At 43.4% G+C, this 26,273-nt stretch overlaps 2 protein-coding genes across 2 annotated transcripts; one reads left to right on the top strand and one right to left on the bottom strand.

Moving 5' to 3' along the window:
- Nucleotides 1–412: 412 nt before the first annotated feature.
- LOC139372518 (secretin receptor-like) lies at nt 413–14,162 on the top strand. Its single transcript, XM_071112248.1, has 13 exons — nt 413–475; nt 2,534–2,633; nt 3,373–3,468; nt 5,983–6,080; nt 6,249–6,358; nt 6,554–6,686; nt 7,602–7,755; nt 7,930–7,990; nt 8,091–8,160; nt 13,278–13,369; nt 13,623–13,761; nt 13,841–13,882; nt 14,010–14,162. Exons 1-13 carry the CDS (start codon nt 413–415, stop codon nt 14,160–14,162), a joined length of 1,311 nt encoding a protein of 436 aa, XP_070968349.1.
- A 349-nt stretch (nt 14,163–14,511) lies between these two features.
- On the bottom strand, nt 14,512–26,126 carry LOC139373188 (acyl-CoA-binding protein-like). Its single transcript, XM_071113367.1, has 4 exons — nt 26,067–26,126; nt 25,353–25,470; nt 15,286–15,348; nt 14,512–15,184 (listed from the first exon to the last, which is right to left on the bottom strand). Exons 1-4 carry the CDS (start codon nt 26,073–26,075, stop codon nt 15,111–15,113), a joined length of 264 nt encoding a protein of 87 aa, XP_070969468.1. The 5' UTR covers nt 26,076–26,126; the 3' UTR covers nt 14,512–15,110.
- Between the last annotated feature and the right edge of the window lie 147 nt (nt 26,127–26,273).

The raw sequence follows: 26,273 nt of genomic DNA on the forward strand, positions 1-26,273 counted from the left end.
CTCGTGAAAGTGAAAACAACGTTATATCGAAGGAGTGCCTTTGATATGATGGCACGCACATGCGCAGTACAGCGTGAGACGACCGTTAGATCCGATTACGTATTTCTGCGCATGAATTTAGCGAGCGAACATCACCATGACTTCGCCTACAAGCGTTGTCGGGGATTTCTGTTGGAGAAGCAGTTTCTGCCTATCTTTATACTGTATTGTCTTTGGTAACAGTCTATTATAAAAAGGTCAGGTGTAATAACCGCACAAACAAAACACCTGCAGTTGGTTTGGACAAAGACAGTGGATGCTGATTGATGACTTGCTGCTTTGAATAGGACGATTATTTCAGACTTTTAGTACCGAAAGTCAGTTTACAGTTTCTTCAAGTCTATAATTAAGTTACATTTTTTTGGGGTAAATGATGATTGTGACTGACAAAATGCACATTGGAATTATTGGAATCCTACTGGGCATGTACTTGAAGGTAAGAATGCACACGCGTGTTTGAAAAAGCTGGGCATGTTTGGCAAAGGTACATACATATACACTCCGCGTAAGAAACATTAGGAACACCTTCATAATACTGAGTTGCAGCACCTTTTGCCCTCAGAACAGCCTCAGTTCGTCGGGACATGGACTATAAGGTGTCAAAAGCGTTCCTTACGGATGCTGGCCCATGTTGAATCCAATGCTTCCCACAATTGTGTCAAGTTAGTTTGATGTCTGTTGGACCACTCATTAATACACACGGGAAACTGTTGAGCGTGGAAAAACCCAGCAGTGTTGCAGTTCTTGACACACTCCAACTACTACCATACCCTGTTCAGAGGCACTTAAATATTGTGTCTTGCCCATTCACATTTGAATTGACACATATCACAATCCATGTCTCAAGGCTTCACAATCATTCTTTAACCTGTCTCCTCACCTTTATCTATACTGAGTTGAAGTGGATTTATCAGGTGACATCAATAATAGATCATAGCTTATACCTGGGCAGTCTACTATGTAATGGAAAGAGAATCTAGGTTGAAGGTTTAGATTTTGAGAAAATTAGAAACTAAGGAATACTTATTTTTATGTTTTGTGCAAATTGTGTTGTTACAAAGTGGCATCGTTTAAAAAATGTTTTTGTCAAATCTACACAATACTTTAATATAAAAGTGGGGGGAAAAAACAAAAATGTACAAATATTTGTATTTTTATATATTAGGAAGGTGTTCCTAGTGTTTGGTATACTCAATTTATATTATTTTCACATTTAGTGGAGACTACAGCAGAGAGTCTTATCTGGGTATGTCTCTCTAAGAGTTTTCCACAGCAGGATTGTGAAACATTTGCACATTATTCTTTTCAGAATTCTTCAAACTCTGTCAAATAGGTTGTTGATCATTCCTAGACAACCATTTTCAGATCTTGCCATAGGTTTTAAAGCAGATTTAAATCAAAAACTGTTACTCGGCAACTCAGGAACACTCCAGTGTAGGGGTGACCTTATGTTTTCTGTCATTGTCCTGCTGAAAGGTGAATTAATCTCCCAGTGTCTGGTGGAAAGCAGACATAACCATGTTTTCTTCTAGGATTTTGCCTGTGCCCATTCCAATGATTACAAGCATACCCATAACATGATGCAGCCACCACTATGCTTGAAAATATGGAGTGGTACTCTCCACGTGTTGTGTTGAATTCCCCCAAACATAACACTTTGTATTCAGGACAAAAAGTACATTGTTTTGCTAAATTCTTTGCAGTATTACTTTAGTGCCTTGTTGCAAACAGGATGCATGTTTTGGAATATTTTTGTTCTGTACAGGCTTCCCTTTTTTCACTCTGTCAATTAAGTTAGTATTGTGGAGTAACTACAATGTTGATCCATCCTCAGTTTTCTCCTATCACAGCCATCAAACTCTAACTGTTTTAAAGTCGTCATTGGCCTCATGGTGAAATCCCTGAGTGGTTTCCTTCCTCTCCAGCAACTGAGTTAGGAAGGACGCCTGTATATTTGTAGTCACTGGGTGTATTGATACGCCATCCAAAGTGTAACTAATCACTTCGCCATGCTCAAAAGGATATTCAATATCTGCTTTTTAACATTTTTACCCTTCTTTGCGAGGCATTGGAAAACCTCCATGGTCTTTGTGGTTGAATCTGTGTTTGAAATTGACTGCTCGACTGGGGGACCTTACAGATTATTGTATGTGTGCGGTACAGAGATGAGGTAGTCATAAAAAATTAATAAATAAACATGCAACTTATTATGCGGCTTGTTAACAGATGTTTACTCCTGAACTCATTTAGGCTAGCCATAACAAAGGGGTTGAATACTTATTGACTCAAGACATTTCAGCTTTTTATTCATTTGTAAACGTTAAAAAACAAAACATAATTCCTCTTAATTCCAGTGACCAGAAAAACTCAATTTAATTCATTCTAAACACAACAAAATGTGGAAAAAAGTCAAGGGGTGTGAATACCTTCTGAAGGCACTGTAGGCTATGGGGAGATGACACATGCACACGTTCTTTTTTTTCAACTGTGAAAGGTTCAAGCAGACTGTGAGCCGTACATCATTCTTATTAGAGAGGAGGAGCGGTGCCTTCATGAGTTGCAACTGCATAATGTGTCCAAAACTCCCCAACCAGGTGAGATGAGACCGTTTGTAATTCTTCCCCCTTAGAAATTCATACCCAGCATGGTTTGTCATGTTTTCCTACGCTAAACAAATATAGGTTAACATGTTCCTTCTCTATTCCATAATAGTCAATGTTCTTAGAATGTGTTTATTTAATGGCATTATATGATATGCATACCACATAAGAGTAAAATCATTTCCAGTCCCACAGGTATCAAAATCTGAAACAGCACCACACATCAGCACATCACTGGGAACCAGGCCAGTTTGACTGTGGACTAGGTTTCCCTCTAGTGGCAGTATAGAGTAGGTTACATCTCAACATACAGAATTATCGTTGTAGTTACTTCCCCACTTTGAGTTCAACATTACTGTCATGTTGGTGAGAACAGTTAATCAGATTATCAGAGCTGTTTGTCTTGCTCCTCTTGTTATTACTGGACTATGGGCGGCAGGTAGCCTAGGAGCATTGGGCCAGTAACCTGAAAAGTTTCCTGGTTCGAATCCCCGAGCCGACTAGGTGAAAAATCTGTTGATCTGCCCTTGAGCAAGGCACTTAACCCCAATTGCTCTTGTAAATCACTCTGGATAAGAGAGTTTAAATGACTAAAATGTCAATTATTCACAACGACCAAACAAGGACTGCCGTTGTACTGTTTGCCTTATAATTATAACACAAATATTTACACACTTTGATTATAATTTGAGAGATACAAGAAAACAGTACCTGATTTGTTTTTCTTATTCAGACTGCAAGGGTATGTGGGACCACTTGAATTGCTGGTCTCCTGCTTTTGTAGGGGAAACTGCATCACAGAACTGTCCCAATTTCTTCAAATCAGAAGGTGAGAAACCCCCATCCCATTCCTGGCTGTTACGATGTGTGTGGTAGACCCCCACCCCACCCCTGTCTGTTATGATGTGTTAGACCCCCACCCCACCCCTGTCTGTTACGATGTGTTAGACCCCCACCCCACCCCTGTCTGTTATGGTGTGTTAGACCCCCACCCCACCCTTGGCTGTTATGATGTGTTAGACCCCCACCCCACCCCTGGCTGTTATGATGTGTTAGACCCCCACCCCACCCCTGGCTGTTATGATGTGTTTAGACCCCCACCCCACCCCTGGCTGTGATGATGTGTTAGACCCCCACCCCACCCCTGGCTGTTATGATGTTTTAGACCCCCACCCCTGTCTGTTATGATGTGTTAGACCCCCACCCCTGTCTGTTATGATGTGTTAGACCCCCACCCCACCCCTGGCTGTTATGATGTGCTAGACTCCCACCCCACCCCTGTCTGTTATGATGTGTTAGACCCCCATCCCACCCCTGTCTGTTATGTGTTAGACCCCCACCCCACCTCTGACTGTTATGATGTGTTAGACCCCCACCCCACCCCTGATGTGTTTAGACCCCCACCCCTGTCTGTTATGATGTGTTAGAACCCCACCCCACCCCTGGCTGTTATGATGTGTTAGACCCCCACCCCTGGCTGTTATGATGTGTTAGACCCCCACCCCTGTCTGTTATGATGTGTTAGACCCCCACCCCACCCCTGTCTGTTACGATGTGTTAGACCCCCACCCCACCCCTGGCTGTTATGATGTGTTAGACCCCCACCCCACCCCTGGCTGTTATGATGTGTTTAGACCCCCACCCCACCCCTGGCTGTTATGATGTGTTAGACCCCCACCCCACCCCTGGCTGTTATGATGTTTTAGACCCCCACAACTGTCTGTTATAATGTGTTAAACCCCCACCCCTGTCTGTTATGATGTGTTAGACCCCCATCCCACCCCTGTCTGTTATGTGTTAGACCCCCACCCCACCTCTGACTGTTATGATGTGTTAGACCCCCACCCCACCCCTGTCTGTTACGATGTGTTAGACCCCCACCCCACCCCTGACTGTTATGGTGTGTTAGACCCCCACCCCACCCCTGGCTGTTATGATGTGTTAGACCCCCACCCCACCTCTGGCTGTTATGATGTGTTAGACCCCCACCCCACCCCTGGCTGTTATGATGTGTTTAGACCCCCACCCCTGTCTGTTACGATGTGTTAGACCCCCACCCAACCCCTGGCTGTTATGATGTGTTAGACCCCCACCCCACCCCTGGCTGTTATGATGTGTTTAGACCCCCACCCCACCCCTGGCTGTTATGATGTGTTAGACCCCCACCCCACCCCTGGCTGTTATGATGTTTTAGACCCCCACAACTGTCTGTTATGATGTGTTAGACCCCCACCCCACCTCTGACTGTTATGATGTGTTAGACCCCCACCCCACCCCTGTCTGTTACGATGTGTTAGACCCCCACCCCACCCCTGACTGTTATGGTGTGTTAGACCCCCACCCCACCCCTGGCTGTTATGATGTGTTAGACCCCCACCCCACCCCTGGCTGTTATGATGTGTTAGACCCCCACCCCACCCCTGGCTGTTATGATGTGTTTAGACCCCCACCCCTGTCTGTTATGATGTGTTAGAACCCCACCCCACCCCTGGCTGTTATGATGTGTTAGACCCCCACCCCACCCCTGGCTGTTATGATGTTTTAGACCCCCACCCCTGTCTGTTATGATGTGTTAGACCCCCACCCCTGTCTGTTATGATGTGTTAGACCCCCACCCCACCCCTGGCTGTTATGATGTGTTAGACCCCCACCCCACCACTGTCTGTTATGATGTGTTAGACCCCCACCCCACCTCTGGCTGTTATGATGTGTTAGACCCCCACCCCTGACTGTTATGATGTGTTAGACCCCCACCCCTGTCTGTTATGATGTGTTAGACCCCCACCCCTGTCTGTTATGATGTGTTAGACCCCCACCCCTGTCTGTTATCATGTGTTACACCCCCACCCCTGTCTGTTATGATGTGTTAGACCCCCACCCCTGTCTGTTATGATGTGTTAGACCCCCACCCCTGTCTGTTATGATGTGTTAGTTAGTTAATGATCCACCACCAAGATCATTTGTTTCCATTCAATACAAAAATGTTTGTCTTTCTACCATAAACTGTCGATTGATGCTCATACAGGCGATCGACTAAAAGGACAGAGGAGTGGTATAGAGTTCATAAAAGGTCTGCTTGTGGAAACAGCGGCATCGTGAAGTGATTTATGACAACCTTACATAACACAAATGACGCCTGCAATAACAATTGCCTGCACTAAAATACCTGAGATACTGAAACTGCATAATACCTGAGATACTGAAACTATGTAGGTCTTAGAGAACCTTAGGTCTGTTCTATGGTCAAGGTTTTTTACTCTGATGCTGACTATTTTCACGGCCATCATTTATTTATTTGAACAGTACAGCAAGTAAGTATTGATGAAGCTGTATGATTTTCCAGGTAAAGTGGACCGGAACTGCACAGACACGGGCTGGACGGACCCATTCCCTCCTTACGAGCATGCATGTTTCAACGAAACCTTCCACTTACTTGGAGAGGTGGGTACATGTGTACTTTTCGTATGTGCTACATTACTGGTTTTGTCTTTGATTCAGGACAATTACTTCAAAACAAGGGAAAGCCATATCAGTGTTGAGCATTGATGTAAAAATACATGGACAATTTATGTAAAACAATTCTTACCCCGGGCCTCTTTTTCCTTCCAGTCACATGACTCCCACATGTACTTCCCCTATGTGAAGACCATGTACACTGCAGGCTACGCTCTCTCTCTAATCTCTCTCACCATCGCCATCACCATCCTCTGTCTCTTTAGGTGAGAAACAGAGAATCAAGTCTAAGAACTGTTATGATAAAAAATATGCTAATCCATTTGACTACTCAATAAACTACACTGTAATCAACATGTGTATCTTAATATTGGGTCTCAGTGGGGGATTAAACATATTACAAAAACATGTTGGTCAAGGAGGACATTTCAAACTGCTTTTACACTTTTCCTGTTGTCTAGGAAACTGCACTGCACCAGAAACTACATCCACATCCAACTCTTCGTTTCCTTCATCCTGCGTGCTACCTTCATCTTCATCAAAGACTCTGTGCTCTTCACCGATGAAGACTTCTACCACTGTGACGACTACCCAGTACGTATCTACTGTACTTTGTAGTGACTGTCAATGCATGTGTTAATGGATGAACACATTGATAGAGAATTTCTTTATTTAGCTCACTTTTGTAACTATTGAAAAAAATGTGTTTTGATAAAAGTTGTTCATCTTTCAACATGATATGGACATACTAAAATACCCCTCCTATATACACACAAGTATGTGGACAACCCTTCAAATTAGTGGATTTGGCTATTTCAGCCACACCCGATGCGTACAGGTGTATAAAATCGAGCACACAGCCATGCAATCTCCATAGACAAACATTGGCGGTAGAATGGCCTTACTGACGAGGTCTGTGACTTTCAACGAGGCACCGTCATAGGATGCCACCTTTCCAACAAGTCAGTTCGTCAAATTTCTGCCCTGCTAGAGCTGCCCCGGTCAACTGTAAAAATTGTCTGTTGAGTTCCAAACTGCCTCGGGAAGCAGCGTCAGCACAACAACTGTTCGTCGGGAGCTTCATGAAATGGGTTTCAATGGCAGAGCAGGCGACTGCTCGGCCATTGACATGCGCAATGCCAAGCGTCAACCGGAGTGGTGTAAAGACCCCCGCCATTAGGCTCTGGAGCAGTGGAAACGTGTTCTCTGGAATGATAAATCACACTTCACCATCTGGCAGTCCGACGGATGAATCTGGGTTTGGCGGATGCCAGGAGAACGCTACCAACCCCAAAGCATAGTGCAAACTGTAAAGTTTGATAGAGGAGGAATAATGGTATGGGGCTGTTTTTCATGGTTCAGGCTATGCCCCTTAGTTCCAGTGAAGGGAATCTTAACTCTACAACTCCATATTAATGCCCATGATTTTTTAATGAGATGTTTGACTAGCAGGTGTCCACATATTTTTGTTAATGTAGTGTTTATGTCTTTTCTCATCATATCCTGTAGGCGGTGTGTAAGTTAGTGGTGATGTTCTCCAACTACTGCATCATGGCTAACTACAGCTGGCTGCTGGTGGAGGGACACTACCTCCACACCCTGGTCAGCCTCTCCTTCTTCTCCAAGAAGAAACACCTTTGGTGGTACATCATCCTGGGCTGGGGTACGGACACCTGTCCACTCTACATTACAACAACACTACTGATACCATGTCATTGTCATCTAGCAATGTCATGTCATTATGATCAGTTAAGAGACAGACTTGATAGTGAACTACTAACTGAAATGAGAGGGATTGGATTTAACTAAACCATTTTTGTTTTGTTTTCCTACATAGGTTTGCCAATGATTGTCATTGTATCCTGGGGCTTGGCAAAATACTTCTATGAGGATGAAGGGTAAGATACAGATTAATGGGATGTCATAGACTATTTTAAACAGATGACAATTGCATCATCATAGTTCACATACATTAATATGTTTCCCTTTCTCCTCAAGCTGCTGGGAGACAAGGGTACATGACTGGGTTTGGTGGATTCTCAGATTACCAGTCCTACTCTTCATAATCGTAAGTGCATCAATCGCTGTTGATAACTAATGATTAGGCCAATGCCTTGTTCAAGATTGTTCAAGACGGAATACCAGGGCGCGTTCTCAGAGCATGCGCAGTCCAGCTGGCAAGTGTCTTCACAGACATTTCCATCCTCTCCTTGTCCCAGATTATAATCCTAACATGTTTCAAACTGACCACCATTGTACCTGTTCCCAGGAACTCCAAGGTAAACTGCCTAAATGACTATCCCCTTGTAGCACATAACATCTGTAATTATGAAGTGCGTTGGAAGGCTGGTCATGTCACACATCAACACCATCATCCCAAACAAACTGGAACCACTCCAATTAGCATACTGCCCCAACAGATCCACAGATTATGCTCTCAATTGCATTTCACACTGCCCTTTCCCACCTGGACAAGAGAGGAAATAACTATGTGAGATTGCTGTTCATAAACTACAGCTCGGCGTTCAACACCATATTCCCCTCCAAGCTCAGGACCCTTGGACTGAACCTCTGCAACTGGATCGTGGACTTCCTGACAGGCCGGCCTCAGATGGTGAGGGTAGGCAACAACACTTCCGCCATGCTGACCTTCCAAACGGGGGCCCTACAGGGGTGTGTGCTTAGTCCCCTTCTGTACTCCCTGTTCACCCACAACTCCAACACCATCAAGTTTGCTGACGACGACAGTGGTAGGCCTGATCACTGATGGTGATGAGACAGCCTACAAGGAGGAGGTAAGAGACTTAGCAGTGTGGTGCCAGGACAACAGCCTCTCCCACAATGTCAGTAAGACCAAGGAGCTGAGCGTGGACTGCAGGAGAGAGGGGAGAGCATATCCCAATCCACAATGACGGAGCTGTAGTGGAGCAGGTTGAGTGTTTCAAGTTCCTTGGCGTCCACATCATTAAGAATTTAACATGGTGTAAACACACATCCACACAGTCGTGAAGAGGGCACAACAATGTCTCTTACGCCTTGAGCTGAAAAGATTTGGTATGGGCCCTCGGATCGTCAAAAAGTTCTGGGCTCAACCCCCTTTAGCGCCTGCACCCGGGGGCGCCCTGTGCAGCCCACGGCAAGATGCCGCCCTGGGCATCTGCCCATGTCGTCCGTACCTAAATCCGCTACAGATTTGTATTAGTCTATAAATAAATCTATTTGCCAAAATTCGTCATCTCTCCCATGTCTTATTCGACTAGTGTTTTTGAAAGTGTAAGGATAATTCAGCCATAGTTGTTCTGAAATGTTTATTGCTTGCCAACATTTTATTCCCTCTGTTTAATATAACACACATACATTCATTATTCATTTCGGTTGCCTATCCTGACGTGAAGCTTGTTCTATAGAAAGTATTTGACTCTTATGTGTGCCACAGAAAGTATTTGTCTCTAGCCACAAAATTAAGGAAATTAGAAGGGGGGGGTCTGTCACGGGGGAGATTTTCGTCACAACACCGGCCCCAGGATCTCCATATCAGGCAGTGTCATGGGAAGGCCCGAAAAATTCCTAAAGACACCCACCAAAGTTCACTGTTCACTCTACTACAGTCCAGCAAGTGGTACTGGAGCATCATCTCTCCGACAGGCTCCGAGACAGCTTCTACCCCAAGCCATAAGACTGCTAAATAGCCATAGATAGTCCGGGTAACCATTTAATTAACTATGTGCATTGACCCTATCTTGCACTGACTCATTCAGTTTCTTTCTTTTTTACTATTTTCTGTATTGTAGAATAATAGTGAAGACATCAAAACTATGAAAACACATGTACTAACCTTTTTTTTTTTTTTTTTTTTTACAAATCAAAATATATTTGAGATTCTTTAAAGTAGCTACCATTTGCCTTCATGACAGCTTTGCACACTTTTGGCATTCTCTCAACCAGCTTCACCTGGAATGCTTTTCCAACAGTCTAGAAGGAGTTCCCACATATGCTGAGCACTTGTTGGCTGCTTTTTCTTTACTCTGTCGTCCAACTCATCCCAAACCATCTCAATTGGGTTGAGGTTGGGTGATTGTGGAGGCCAGGTCATCTGATGCAGCACTCCATCACTCTCCTTGGTCAAATAGCCCTTACACAGCTTGGAGGTGTGTTGGGTTATTGTCCTGTTGAAAAACAAATGACAGTCCCACTAAGCGCAAACCAGATGAGAGGCATATCGCTGCAGAATGCTGTGGTAGCCATGCTGGTTAAGTGTGACTTGAATTCTAAATAAATCACTGACAGTGTCACCAGCAAAGCACCATCACACCACCTCATTCATGCTTCACGGTGGGATCCACACATGCAGAGATAATCTGTTCACCTACTCTGCGTCTCACAAAGACACGGCAGTTGGAAACAAAAACCTCAAATTTGGACTCATCAGACCAAAGGACAGATTTCCACCGGTCTGATGTCCATTCCTCGTGTTTCTTGACCCAAGCAAGTTTCTTCTTATTGGTGTCCTTTAGTAATGGTTTCTTTGCAGCAATTCAACCATGAATGCCTGATTCATGCAGTCTCCTCTGAACAGTTGATGTTGAGATGTATCTGTTACTTTAACTCTGTGAAGCATTTATTTGGGCTGCAATCTGAGGTGATGCTAACTCTAACAAACGAATCCTCTGCAGCAGAGGTGACTCTGGGTCTTCCTTTCCAGTGGTGGTCCTCATGAGAGCCAGTTTCATCATAGAGCTTGATGGTTTTCGTGACTGCACTTGAAGAAACTTTCAAAGTTTTAGAAATGTTCCAATTGACTGACCTTAAAGATGTAATTTCTCTTTTCTTATTTGAGCTGTTCTTGCCATAATATGGACTTGGTCTTTTACCAAATAGGGCTATCTTCTGTATACCACCCATAACTTGTCACAACACAACTGATTGGCTCAAACGCATTAAGAAGGAAAGAAATTCCACAAATTAACTTTTAACAAGGCACACTTGTTAATTGAAATGCATTCAAGGTGACCTCATGAAGCTGGTTGAGAGAATGCCAAGAGTGTGCAAAGCTGTAATCAAGACAAAGGGTGGCTACTTCGAAGAACCTCAAATATAAAATAGATTTTGATTTGTTTAACACCATTTTGTTTTCTACAGGACTCCATATGTGTTATTTCATAGTTTTGATGTCTTCACTATTATTCTACAATGTAGAAAATAGTAAAATAAAGAAAAACCCTTTAAAGAGTAGGTGTCCAAACTTTTGATTTTTTATACACACACCAAGTGTACAAAATATTAGGAACACTTTCCTAATATTGAGTTGAACCCCCCCCTTTTTTGCCCTCAGAACAGCCTCAATTCATCGGGGCATGGACTACAAGGTGTCAAAAGCGTTCCTTAGGGATGCTGGCCCACGTTGAGTCCAATGCTTCCCACAGTTGTGTCAAGTTGGCTGTCCTTTGAGTGGTGGAGCGTTGTTGATACACAAAGGAAACTGTTGAGCATGAAAAACCCTGCAGCTTGCATTTCTTGACACATTCAAACCGGTGCACCTGGCACCTACTACCACTCCCCATTCAAAGGCACCTACATCTTTTGTCTTGCCTATTCACCCTCTGAATGGCACACATACTCAATCCATTGTCTCCTCCCCTTCATCTACACTGATTGGAGTGGATTTAACAAGTGACATGAATAGGGGATCATAGCTTTCACCTGGTCGGTCTGTCATGGAAAGAGCAGGAGTTCTTAATGTTTTGTACACAAGAAAACACCCTCATATGCTGCTACTCTGTGCATTATTAGACTTTTATTTAATGTATCCTGATGCCTAATCACTTTACCCTGCCTTCATGTACATATCTACCTCAAATACTGTGCCTCATACCCCTCCCTGCACATTGATCTGGTACTCCCTGCTACAGTGCATTCGGAAATTATTCAGACACCTTGAACTTTTCCACATTACATCCTTATTCTAAAATAGATTAAATACATTTTTCTCATCAATCTACACACAATGAGGTCGAAGGAATTGTCCGTAGAGCTCAGAGACAGGGTTATGTCGAGGCACAGATCTGGGGAAAGGTACAAACAAGTTTCTGCAGCATTGAAGGTCCCCAAGAACACAATGGCCTCCATCAGTCTGAAATGGAAGAAGTTTGGAACCACCAAGACTTTCTAGAGCTGGCAACCGAGCCAAACTGAGCAATCGGAGGAGAAGGGACTTAGGTAGGTGACCAAAAACCCGACGGTCACTCTGACAGAGCTCCAGAGTTCCTCTGTGGAGATGGGAGAATCTTTCAGAAGGACAACCATCTCTGCAGCACTCCACCAATCAGGCCTCTATGGTAGAGTGGCTAGACGGAAGCCACTCTTAAGTAAAAAGCGCATGACAGCCGGCTTGGAGTTTGCCAAAAGGCACCTAAAGACCCTCAGACCATGGGAAACAAGATTGAACTCTTTGGCCTGAATGCCAAGTGTCACGTCTGGAGGAAACCTGGTTCCATTCCTACGGTGAAGCATGGTGGCAGCATCATGCTGTGGGGATGTTTTCAGCGTCAGCGACTGGGAGACTAGTCAGGATCGAGGGAAAGATGAATGAAGCAAATTACAGAGAGATCCTTGATGAAAACCTGCTCCAGAGCACTCAGGACTTCAGACATTGGCGAAGGTTCACCTTCCAACAGGACAACAACCTTACACAGCCAAGACAACGCAGGAATATCTGCAGAGAAGAATGGGAGAAACTCCCCAAATATAGGTGTGCCAAGCTTGTAGCGTCATACCCTAGAAGACTGTAATCACTGCCAAAGGTGCTTCAACAAAGTATTGAGTAAAGGGTCCGAATACTTATGCAAAATGATAAGTAATTTTTTTTTATACATTTGTAAACATTTTTAAAACCTGTTTTTGCTTGATGAGGGGGGGGGGAATCTATTTCATAAACTTTAGTAAGGCTGTATCATTAAAAAAAAGTCAAGGGTTCTGAATACTTTCCAAATGCACTGTAGTTCATTCTTGTATTTATTTATTTTTTACTGCATTGTTGGAAGAGGCTCATAAGCAAGCATTTTCACCGTTAGTCTCCACCCATTGTATCCGGTGTATGTGACATAATTAGTTTTTTTTTTATATAACTGATAATGTAAATATTAGTTTTACTCCATACGGTATTCATTTGTTGCCATTTCATTGCAGATTAATTTGGTATTTTTTCTGAGTATCATAAGAATTCTGGTGGGGAAACTGCGGATGCCAGACATGCATGGAAATGAATTCAGCCAATACAAGTGAGTTGTCAACATGACCATACTGTACTAACGCCAAAGGATTTCAAAGATGTTTATTCTGTAGGCTAAAATAATAAATAACTTAATTGCTTACGAGTGTTATAGTACCTGTGCCAACTTTCTGTAAGCGTTGCCCAGTCAAACCTGAAAGACCAGCACAACAAAAACTAATGGAATCTCTCAAAACGTGTACAGTATTGATTTGTGTCTTTTGTGTATTGTAGAGTTGAATATTTTCCTTTGATATTTTCAGGAGACTTACCAAATCGACTTTTCTTTTGGTGACCCTCTTTGGTTTGTACTACATCCTCTTTGCCTTCTTACCCATCAAAGTCAGTGGTTTAACTTACAAAATATGGACCTTTGTTGAGCTGGCTCTTGCATCAACACAGGTAATTTTGATTTCATTTTTTTTTTTTTACTTTGAGGGAATACTATTTGATGTCTAAATTCCCCTTTCTTCCTTTCCAGGGCTTTGGAGTTGCTGTTCTTTACTGTTTTCTAAATGGGGAGGTAGGTTTTTGTCCCATTTCTCAAAACTATTACGCAAGTTGAAATAAGTGGTGTAAATGTGCTATTGCTAATATTATGCAGCAGCCCTGATTAACTAGTGTCGATGATACACTACCTCCACACACAGGTACAGTACGAGGTACAGAGGAGATGGCGCAGGTGGAGGCTGAAGCGGCATCTACACGGGGAGCCCAGACAGCATGGTTCCATGAGCCAAAGCGTCTCTCCCCTTACCCAGGTCTCCTTGCTTCCCTGTTCCGGACCGGCCAGCCTGGCATGACCTTTGACCCCCCCCCTCCCAACCCACCAAATCACTGGTGATCTCCTAGACATACCGGTTAAAAACGCTTACACAGATGACTCTCAAGACATCAAATTAACTTAAGTTCTGGAACTTTCTTGAACTTGAGGAATGGTCCACAGAATCACTTGGCCACTGGCATGGGAAACAGCACTGTACTGTGATGTTGTGCCATTCCCTCAAGCAACATTTCTAGGACTATGGACAGTGGACTTGGCCTGAAGATCTAAGACATTTGGGTTCAGTGGAAATCCTAAGAAATGGGAACATGTTCAAAAAGCGGAAGTAGGACTCAGATCTTCAACATCAACATGTGAAAGAGAAATCCTGGAAAGAGGTCTGGTTATGACCAGCCTTTTGTCCAGAGAATTTATCAACATGATTGAAAATTCTCACTTTTTATTATACTTTGAAGACAGATCTTTTAAGAAACATAATTTACTGTTCCTTTGCACCAATGTACTGTATAAAAAAAATTAAAAACATTTTCTGAAATAAATACCAAGATCAAGGGCTGCACTTTCTCAACAGGATAACAACAAATTGCTGGTGAGTGGTCTAAAACTGTGATCTTGGTTGTCTCAACACTTTACCCATGTCAATGTCAGATTTGATCCCTCGTCTTCTTGTTCATTGTAACTTATTATAAATTGGGTGGTTCGAGTCCTGAATGCTGATTGACTGACAGACATGGTATATCAGACCTTATACCACGGGTATGTCAAAACATTTCTTTTTACTGTTCTAATTACATTGGTAACCAGTTTATAATAGCAATACGGGACCTCTGGGATTTGTGGTATATGGCCACTATACCACGGCTATCGGCTTTTCTGAGGCCATATACCACACCCCCTCGGGCCTTATTGCTTAATTATAAAATGGTTCTTCTACGAAAAATGTGCACTAATGTCCATAAGATAACCTCTACATTGGGTACTTTGCTTTCATTTCTTCCACAAAGGCAATATATTCTTTTATGGCATCTTCTTTGGACTTTCCTATTGGATTGAAAACAGAAACAGGACACATTGAAGATTTGTGTTACATTCAAAACAGAGAGAGTGGAAAAGCAGAATAATACATTGTCCAAAATACTTACCTTCCTGTGCTTTCCAACCATCCCATTTAGATTTTCCTTGGAAGTCAAATATTCCCGGACGCTCTGTGGACACAACGGATACATCTTAAAGTTACTCTTACAACAAAAAAATATTGCTTTAACTGGCAGGTATTGGCAGTCTGAAAGCCCATCGGACAAGTCGGGAGTCTTTTGGTTACCTGAAGATTATGATCCCTTGATTTTTAATGTAAAAAATAAGCTGCACTGAATAAAAAATGTAAAAATCAACCTTTTCTATGAATTTACTGACTTACAGTTCATGTAAGAAAATCATTAAATTGAAAATAAATTCATTAGGCCCTAATCTATGGATTTCACATGACTGGGAATACAGATATGCATCTGTTGGTTACAGATACCTTTTAAAAAAAAAAAATGTTTAAGTAGGGGCGTGGATCAGAAAACCAGTCAGTATCTGGTGTGACCACCATTTGCCTCATGCAGCCCAACACATCTTCCCATAGAGTTGATCAGGCAGTTAAATGTGGAATGTTGTCCGACTTGCCTTCAATGGCTGTGCGAAGTTGCTGTATTCTGGCGGGAACTGGAACACGCTGTCGTACACGTCCATCCAGAGCATCCCAAACATGCTCAACGGGTGACGTGTTTGGTGAGTATGCAGGACATGGAATAACTGGGACATTTTCAGCTTCCAGGAATTGTATGCAGATCCTTGCGACATGGGGCCTGTGCATTAATATGATGAAACATGAGGTGATGACAGCGGACAAACGGCACGACAATGGGGCTCAGGATATCGTCACGGTATATCTGCATTCAAATTGCCATCGATAAAATACAATTGTGTTCGTTGTCCGTAGCTTATGCCTGCCCATACCATAACCCCACCGCCACAATGGGGCACTCTATTCACAATGTTGACATCAGCAAATCGCTCACCCACATGCTGTCTGCCATCTGCCCAGTACAGTTGAAACCGGGATTCATACATGAAGAGCACACTTCTCCAGTCTCCCTCGTTGATGAGCATTTGCCTACTGAAGTCGGTTACGACATCAAACTACAGTCGGGTCAAGACCCAGGTGAGGATGACTGGCACACAGATGAGCTTCCCTGAGATGGTTTCTAACAGTTTGTGCAGAATTCTTTGGTTGTGCAAACCCAGTTTCATCAGCTGTCCGGGTGGCTTGTCTCAGACCATCCTGCTTGTGAAGAAGCAAGATGTGGAGGTCCTGGTCTGGCGTGATTACACGCGGTATGCAGTTGTTAGGCCAGTTGGACGTACTGACAAATTCTCTAAAATGACGTTGGAGACGGCTTATGATAGAGAAATGAAGAACCAATTCTCTGGCAACAACTCTGGTGTACATTCCCGCAGTCATCATGCCAATTGCACATTCAGTAAAGACTTGAGGGACAAAACTGCACATTTTAGAGTGGTCTTCTGTCCCCAGCACAAGGTGAACCTATGTAATGATCATGCTGTTTAATCAGCTTCTTGATCTGCCACACCTGTCAGGTGGATGTATTATCTTGGCAAAGGAGAAATGCTCACTAACAGGGATGTAAACAAATTTGTGCCCAACATTTGGGAGAAATACGCTTTTTTTGCATATGGAACATTTCCGGGATCTTTTAATTCAGCTCATGAAACCAACACTTTACATGTTGCATATATTTTTTTTCTTCAGTATATTTACATGCAGAAGTGCCATATATTGCTAACCTTCCACATACACAGGAGGAATCTGAAAAATAAGGTTGTTATCAGTAAATACATTCTCAGAGCAGGCTCAACTTGCCCGACTGCCATACAATGTCCGTCTTTCACAAAGATCAGTTTCAGGCTAACTGGAATCCTTTGCAATTTGGTTGTTTTCACTTCTTAAATCACCTGCCCAATGGGGCAACCTCACCATCCTCAACTGGTGCAACTGTTCAGGTCACTTGCCGCAGGAAATAGGGCAACCCTTCATGTCAATCCCTGAATGGTTTACTCACAGTCAAAAAAGGCAGCTAAACAATTGATAAGTCAATACATTTCGTAACTCTTGAGAAATGCACATCCGAGACAAAATGATAAGCCTTGTAATAAGACACTATATAAAAGCACTGCTGCAGGTAGGACATCCCAGAAATATTCTGTAATTGTCAATTAGGGGCAGTTTAAGGGAGAGTTAATGAAACCAACCATGGAAGTACTATATATATATATATATATATATGTTGTAGCAAACTTCGGGGGTAGCCCCAACCGAGATTTGAACCTGTGAATGTCAAGCCAACACATGAACCGTTAAGCCAAGAGCGTACAGTTAAGGTGTTGGCTTGACAGTCGCTGGATCCGGGTTCGAGTCCTGGTCGGGGCTACTCCCCGAATTCACTTCAATATACTTTCATGTCTGGTTTCAATGACTCTCCCCTTTAACTGCCCTTAAATTTACTTTTTTTTTTGCTACAACTTCCGAGTCCGTTGGAGAGGAGTACAAATAGTATTCCCTGCCAAATAATAGACTTTGTGCGATTAAGATTCACAGAGCTACGCCTCCTCTGGCTTAAGCGATCACCACGCCAACCAGACATAGATTGATTAAGTGGGAGACAGCTTGTGTCAATTGCAGAACATTTCCTTCCCGCAGCAGCACTAGTGGACAATGCTGGAAATATCAGTAAAAGCATAGTGCCTCAAAGTGCTCCAAAACTCCTGGCCATAGTTATAAGACGTTGTAAGTACAGTATATTCGGAAAGTATTCAGACCCCTTGACATTTTGTTACATTACAGACGTATTCATACGTGGATTCAATTGTTGCTTCTCCTCAATCTACACACAGTACCCCATAATGACAAAGCAAAATCAGGTTTAGAAATTCTTTCAAATGTATATATATATATAAAAAAAAATGTAAATATGACATTTACATAAGTACTCAGACCCTTTACTCAGTACTTTGTTGAAGCACCTTTGGCAGTGATTACAGCTTCAAATCTTCTTGGGTATGACGCTACAAGATAGCACACCTGTACTTGGGAGTTTCTGCCATTCTTCTCTGCAGATCCTCTCAAGCTCTGTCAGGTTGGATGGGGAGCGTTGCTGCACAGCTATTTTCAGGTCTCTCCAGAGATGTTAGGTTCAAGTCCGGGCTTGGATGGGCCACTCAAGGACATTCAGACACTTTTCCGAAACCACTCCTGCGTTGTCTTGGCTGTGTGCTTAGAGTCTTTGTCCTGTTGGAAGGTGAACCTTCACCCCAGTCTGAGGTCCTGAGCACTCTGGTGAAAGGATCTCTCTGTACTTTGCTCCGTTTATCTTTCCCTCGATCGTGACTAGTCTCCCAGTCCTTAACGCTGAAAAACATCCCCACAATATAATGCTGCCACCACCATACTTCACCGTAGAAATGCTGCCAGGTTTCCTCCAGATGTGACGCTTGGAATTCAGGCCAAGGAGTTCAATCTTGGTTTCATCATAACAGAGAATCTTGTTTCTAACAGTCAGAGTCCTTTAGGTGCCTTTTGGCAAACTCCAATTGGGATGTCATGTGCCTTTTACTGAGAAGTGGCTTCTGTCTGGCCACTCTACCATAAAGGCCTGATTGGTGGAGTACTGCAGAGATGGTTGTCCTTCTCCAATCTCCACAGAGGAACTCTGAAGCTCATCCAGAGTGACCATCGAGTTCTTGGTCACCTCCCTGACTAAGGCCCTTCTCCCCCGATTTCTCAGTTTGGCCGGGCTGTCGAACTCTTGGAAGATTTCTGGTGGTTCCAAACTCCTTCCATTTAAGAATGATATAGGCAACTGTGTTCTGGACCTTCAATGCTGCATAGTTTTTTGGTACCCTTCTCCAGACCTGGCCTTCGTCACCATCCTGTCTCGGAGCGCTACGGACAATTCCTTCAACCTCATGCCTTGGTTTTTGCTCTGACATGCAAGGTCAGCAGTGGGACATTATAGACAGGTGTGTGCCTTTCCAAATCATGTCCAATCAATTGAATTTACCACAGGTGGACCCCAATCCGGTTGTAGAAAAATCTCAAGGATGATCAATGGAAATAGGATACACCGGAGCTCAATTTCAAGTCTCATAGCAATCAAATGTATTTATAAAGTCCTTTTTTTCATCAGCAGATGTCACAAAGTGCTATACAGAAACCCAGCCTAAAACCCCAAACAGCAAGTAATGCAGAAGCACGGTGGCAAGGAAAAACTCCATAAAAAGAAGGAACCTAGGAAGAAACCTAGGCTCTGAGGGGGGGCCAGTCCTCTTCTGGCTGTGCCGGGTGGAGATTATAAGAGTACACGGCCATTTAAGGCAAGATGTTCATAGATGACCAGCAGGGTCAAATAATAATCACATTGCTTGTAGGTCAGTACCTCAGGAGTAAATGTCAGTTGGCTTTTCATTGTCGAGCATTCAGAGGTTGAGACAGCAGGTGCGGTAGAGCGAGTAAGTCGAAAACAGCAGTTCCGGGACAAGGTAGCACGTCCAGGGAACAGGTCAGAGTTCCATAGCCGCAGGCAGAACAGTTGAAACTTGAGCAGCAGCACGACCAGGTGGACTGGGGACAGCCAGGAGTCATCAGGCCAGGTAGTCCTGAGGTATGATCCTAGGGCTCAGGTCCTCCGGGAAGGGAGAGAGGGTGAGAGAGAGATTTAGAGGGAGCATATTTAAATTCACACAGGACACCAGATAAGACAGGAGAATTACACCAGATATAACAGACTGACCCTAGCCCCCCGGCACAGACTATTCCAGCATAGATAATGGAGACAGGGGTGGGTCGGGGGACACTGGACCCCCGCCCGGCGATACCCCCGGACAGGGTCAACCAGGCAGGATATAACCCCACTCTCTTTGCTAAAGCAGAGCCCCCACACCACTAGAGGGATATCAACAGACCACCAACTTACTACCCTGAGACAAGGCTGAGTATAGCCCACGAAGATCTCCTCCACCGCACAAGCCCGAGGGGGTGCAAAACCGGACCAGAAGATCACATCTGTGACTCAACCCACTCAAGTGACGCACCCCTCTTAGGGACAGCATGGAATAGCAATAGGGTCAGAGGCAGAGAATCCTAGTGGAGAAGTGGGAGCCGGCCAGGCAGACACAGCAAGGGCAGTTTGTCGATCCAATTCCTTGCCGTTCACCTTCGCACCCCTGAGTCAGACTACACTCATAGGACCTACTGAAGAGATGAGTCTTCAGTAAGGACTTAAAGGTCAAAGCCGAGAATGCCTCTCACATGGATAGGCAGATCATTCCATAAAAATGGAGCTCTATAGGAGAAAGCCCTGCCTCCAGCTGTTTGCTTAGAAATTCTAGGGACAATAAGGAGACCTGTGTCTTGTACGTATGCATGTATGGCAAAACCAAATCGGAGAGATAGGTAGGAGCAAGCCCATGTAATGCTTTGTAGGTTAGCAGTAAAACCTTGAAATCAGCCCTAGCCTTAACAGGAAGCCAATGTAGAGAGGCTTACACTGGAGTAATAGGATCACATTTTTTTGTTTCTAATCAGGATTCTAGCAGCCGTGTTTAGCACTAACTGAAGTTTATTTAGTGCTTTATCCAGGTAGCCGGAGAGTAGAGTATTGCAGAAGTCTGATCTAGAAGTGACAAAAGCATGGATTAGCTTTTCTGCATCAGTTTGACAAAAAGTTAGATTTTTGCAATGTTACGAAGATAGAAAAAAAGCTGTCCTTGAAATATTATTGATATGTTCGTCAAAAGAGAGATCCAGAGAATGCCGAGGTCCTTCACAGTTTTATTTGTGACGACTGTACAACCTTCAAGAATAATTGTCAGATCCAACAGCAGATCTGTTTCTTGGGATCTAGAACTAAATATTTTAAAGTAAAAAATATTCTGCCCTCCACTTCCTTATGTCTGAAACAGGCTTCCAGGGTAGGTAATTTTGGGGATCCACCATGTTTCATCAAAATGGACAGCTGTATGTCGTCCGCATAGCAGTGAAAGTTGGCATTGTGATTCTGAAAGACATAACCAAGAGGTAGAATATATAGTGAAAACAATAGTGATCCTAAAATTTTACCTTGAGGAACCCTGAAACTTACAATTGATTTGTCAGAGGACAAACCATCCACAGAAACAAAACAATATCTATCCGACAGATAATATCCAAACCAGGCAAGAACTTGTCCGTGTAGACCAATTAGAGTTTATAATCTCTCCAAAAGAATGTGGTGATCAATGGTGTCAAAAGCAGCACTAAAGTCTAGGACGCACGAGAACAGATGCAGAGCTTTGGTCTGATGCCATTAAAAAAGGTCATTTACCACCTTCACGAGTGCAGTCTCAGTGCTATGATGGGGTCTAAAACCAGACTGAAGCAATTCGTATTTCATCATTTTTTCTTCAGGAAGGCAGTGAGTTGCAGAGCAACAGCTTTTTCCCAAACCATTTTTTTTAGGGGAATGAGAGATTCAATATAGGCAGATCGTGACTTACATTTTCTGGGTCAAGGTTAGGCATTTAAGAAAAGCTTGATTTCCATCACTTTTAGTGAGTTTGGTACATCCAGATAATGGGGAGCCATTAATTATGTTCAACATAGGAGGGCCAAGCACAGGAAGTAGCTATTTCAGTAGATTAGTTGGAATAGGGTCCTGTAGGCAGCTGGAAGGTTTGGAGGCCATGACTATTGTCTCCATTGATCCTAGGTCCTGGCAGTTCTGTGCAGACTCAGGACAACCGAGCTTTGGAGAAATACGCAGATTCAAAGTGGAGTCCGTCATTTGCTTTCTAATGATCATGATCTTTTCATCGAAGAAGTTCATGAATTTATCACTGCTGAAGTGAAAGCCATCCTCTCTTGTTGAATGTTGCTTTTTAGTTAGCTTTGCGACAGTATCACATTTTTGGGGGGGGATTGTTCTTATTCTCCTCAATTACGTTGGGAAAATAGGATGATCGAGCAGCAGTGAGGGCTCTTTGATATTGCATGGTATGGTCTTTCAAAGCTAGTTGGAAGACTTCCAGTTTGGTGGAGCGCCATCTCCATTCCAATTGTACAAAACTAGATCCAGACTGTGGCAATGAGTAGGTCCGGAGACATGTTGGACAAAACCCACTGAGTCGATGATGGCTCCGAAAGCCTTTTGGACTGGGTCTGTGGACTTTTCCAAGTGAATATTAAAGTCACCACAAATTTGAATATTATCTGCCATGACTACAAGGTCCGATAGGAATTCAGGGACCTCAGTGAGGAATGCTGTATATGGCACAGGAGGCCTGTAAACAGTAGCTATAAAAAGTGATTGAGTAGGCTGCATAGATTTCATGACTAGAAGCTCAAAAGATGAAAACGGCGTCATTTTAGTTGTTATTGTAAGTTGAAATTTGCTCATAAATGTTAGCAATGCCTCCTTTTTGTGGGCGAGTCCCAGAAAGAGGGCCAGTTATCTACAAATTCTATCTTTTGGGAGGGACAGAAAACAGTTGTCAAACAGCGATTGAGTTGTGAGAGACTTCTGTAGAGCTCATCACTCCCGCTAAATGGGAGGGGGCCAGAGACAATTACTCGATGCCGACACATCTTTCTAGCTGATTTACAAGCTATGTTGCTCTTGGTGACCTGTGACTGTTTCATCCAAACATCGTTGGCCCCGACGTGGATAACAAAATCCCTATAAGCTCTACACTTGCCAGTTTTAGCCTTAGCCAGCACCATCTTCATATTAGCCTTTACTTCGGTAGCCCTGCCCCCTGGTAAACAGTGTATGATCGCTGGATGATTATTTTTATGTCTAATATTGCAGGTAATGTGGTTGGCAAATGACTAGGGTTTTCAATTTGTCAGCTAATGGTGGGAGGCATCGGCGGCTCAGACCCCGTAACGGGTGGAGAGACGTGAGAAGGCTCGGCCTCAGACTCTTTGCTTAATGGGGACAAGCGGTTGAAAGTTTGAGCGACACCGGTTGAGCATGCCGACAGCATTTCTTTCCAGAAGCCTTGAGAAAATTGTCTGGATGCGGGGACTGTGCAGGGGATTTATACTACTATCTGTAGTTAACTGGAGGCACAGATGCTGTTCATCCTTTTCTACACTTAAATTGCCCTTGCCTAACGATTGCATCTGAAGCTGTGCTTGCAAGACTGCTATCCTGACCATAAGGTGATAGTTCTCCTGTATATTAGGAGTACAGAGACTGCAATTAGATGGAAATGTGAATTGAACTACTTTGCTTTTTCGGCTGGTGGAGGTCCTGTAGAACCATGTCCAGATAAAGCATCAGGGGTGAAAAAGTTGAGCGAGGATAAAAACGAAGAAATTGGTAAATGTATTAAAAGTAAAAACCAAACATTTTGGCAGATAGCAAAGTAGCAACAAACAGCAAGACAAGTCCGGAAGATGAGGGCGGAACGATTGATTCGGGTTTGTCCCCACAGAGGATGAAAGGGTCTGTATACTTATGTAAATAACATATTTAAAAATAAAAAAAATACATTTGCAACAATTTAAAAAAAAAAAACTTTTCACTTTGTCGTCATTATGGGGTAGTGTGTGTAGATTGATTTAAAAAAAAAAATGATTTCACCTTTATTTAACCAGGTAGACTAGTTGAGAACAAGTTCACATTTGGAACTGCGACCTGGCCAAGATAAAGCAAAGCAGTTCGACACATACAACACAGAGTAACACATGAAATAAACAAACATACAATCAATAATACAGTAGAAAAATCTATATACAGCATGTGCAATGAGGTAGGATAAGAGAGGTAAGGCAATAAATAGGCCATGGTGGCAAAGTAATTATAATATAGCCATTAAACACTGGAATGGTAGGATGTGCAGAAGATAAATGTGCAAGTTGAGATACTGGGGTGCAAAGGAGCAAGATAAATAAATAAATACAGTATGGAGATGAGGTAGATTGGAAGGGCTATTTACATGTACAGGTGCAGTGATCTGTGAGCTGCTCTGACAGCTGGTGCTTAAAGGGAGGTAAGAGTCTCCAGCTTCAGATATTTTTGCAGTTCGTTCCAGTCATTGGCAGCAGAGAACTGGAAGGAGGGGTGGCCAATGGAAGAATTGGCTTTGGGGGTGACCAGTGATATATACCTGCTGGAGCACGTGCTACGGGTGGGTGCTGCTATGGTGACCAGTGAGCTGAGATAAGGCGGGGCTTTACCTAGCAAAGACTTATAGATGACCTGGAGCCAGTGGGTTTGGCGACGAGTATGAAGCGAGGGCCAGCCAACGAGAGCATACAGGTTGCAGTGGTGGGTAGTATATGGGGCTTTGGTGACAAAACAGATGGCACTGTGATAGACTGCATTCATTTTGTTGAGTAGAGTGTTGGAGGCTATTTTGTAAATGACATCGCCGAAGTCACTCTTCAACCAGACACCTAGGTATTTGTAGTTGTCCACATATTCTTAGTCAGACCGTCCAGAGTAGTGATGCTGGACGGGCGGGCAGGTGCGGGCAGCGATCGGTTGAAGAGCATGCATTTAGTTTTACTTGCATTTAAGAGCAGTTGGAGGCCACGGAAGGAGAGTTGTATGGCATTGGAGCTCATCTGGAGGTTAGTTAACACAGTGTCCAATGAAGGGCCAGAGGTACACAGAATGGTGTCGTCTGCGTAGAGGTGGATCAGAGACTCACGAGCAGCAAGAGTGACATCATTGATGTATACAGAGAGGAGAGTCGGCCCGGAAATTGAACCTTGTGGCACCCCCATTGAGACTGCCAGAGGTCCGGACAACAGGCCCTCCGATTAGACAAACTGAACTCTTATCGGAGAAGTAGTTGGTGAACCAAGCGAGGCAATCATTTGAGACGCCAAGGCTGTTGAGTCTGCCAATAAGAATGTTGTGATTGACAGAGTCGAAAGCCTTAGCCAGGTCGATGAATACGGGAAATGTTTTATTTGATCCATTTTAGAATAAGGCTAATGTAACAAAATGTGGAAAAAGTCAAGGGGTCTGAATACTTTCCGAATGCACTATATGCAATTATATCTTGATGCTTAAAGTGGTACAAGAAAGATTAGGCAATAATCAGGGATTTGGCTTTGAGGTGCAGCCTGTAGAACAGGTTGAACAGAATGACTCACCCGTGTTGACGTTGCCAAGTGTTGCCTGCTTGTACAAACCATATACTACTGCTAGTTCAGCGTAGCTAGGTTGTACCGTCAGCCTCCTCACCTCATCGGCAGCCTTTTCAAATTGAGCCTTGAGAAAAATAAAACATGTTCTGTATTGCCATCTTTGTGGGGACCAAAGAATTGATTCTCATCCAAAATCCTATTTTCTCTAAATCTAACCATAGCCCTAAAACCAACCCCTATACCTAACATAGCAGTTTTGTTTATTGTGGGGACCGACAAAATGTCCCCACTTGTTCAAATTTTCCTTGTACAATCCTTGTGAGGACTTCTGGTACCCAGAAGGATAGTTCCAAAATATATACAAAAATCCATATATACAGACAATATGTATAAATAACTTAGCTCATGCCAAAGAAAATACTTGTACACCACATTGTGCCATGTGTTAAAATTATTCGTAACAGATTGAAAATAGGATGAATACCTTAACACACAAAAAACATCTCACTATGACAAATTCAATCCTGTAGCACAGTGAAAATGTATATCTACACTAAGCTACATGCAGTAGCTTCATAACAGATAAACTGCAACAAAAAAACTTTTAAAATGAAATGCACAGTAGATTCAGGTATTAACACCTGGAAGGTATCAGTAACAATTTGACTTGACTTTGGGTTAGATACTGCACAAATAAAATATAACTACGTTTCTGCTTACCATAGACATGTTGTTCCCCAGAAAAAGACCCAGCTCCTCCTTGCATGTGGAAATGCTCACTTCCGCGATTCTGTCTTACCTTTCACCTTTGAGTAGGTGGTGACATATCAAATTCCATTGGAAATGCGGAAGAAATGGGGAGGTGACAAATGCAATAGCCTATAGCTACCACAAGAGGCCAGGATGTGTCCACAGTCGATCTCCAGG

The sequence above is a fragment of the Oncorhynchus clarkii genome, chromosome 18 (genome assembly GCF_045791955.1).
Source record: "Oncorhynchus clarkii lewisi isolate Uvic-CL-2024 chromosome 18, UVic_Ocla_1.0, whole genome shotgun sequence".
In the NCBI taxonomy this organism is placed as follows: domain Eukaryota; kingdom Metazoa; phylum Chordata; class Actinopteri; order Salmoniformes; family Salmonidae; genus Oncorhynchus; species Oncorhynchus clarkii.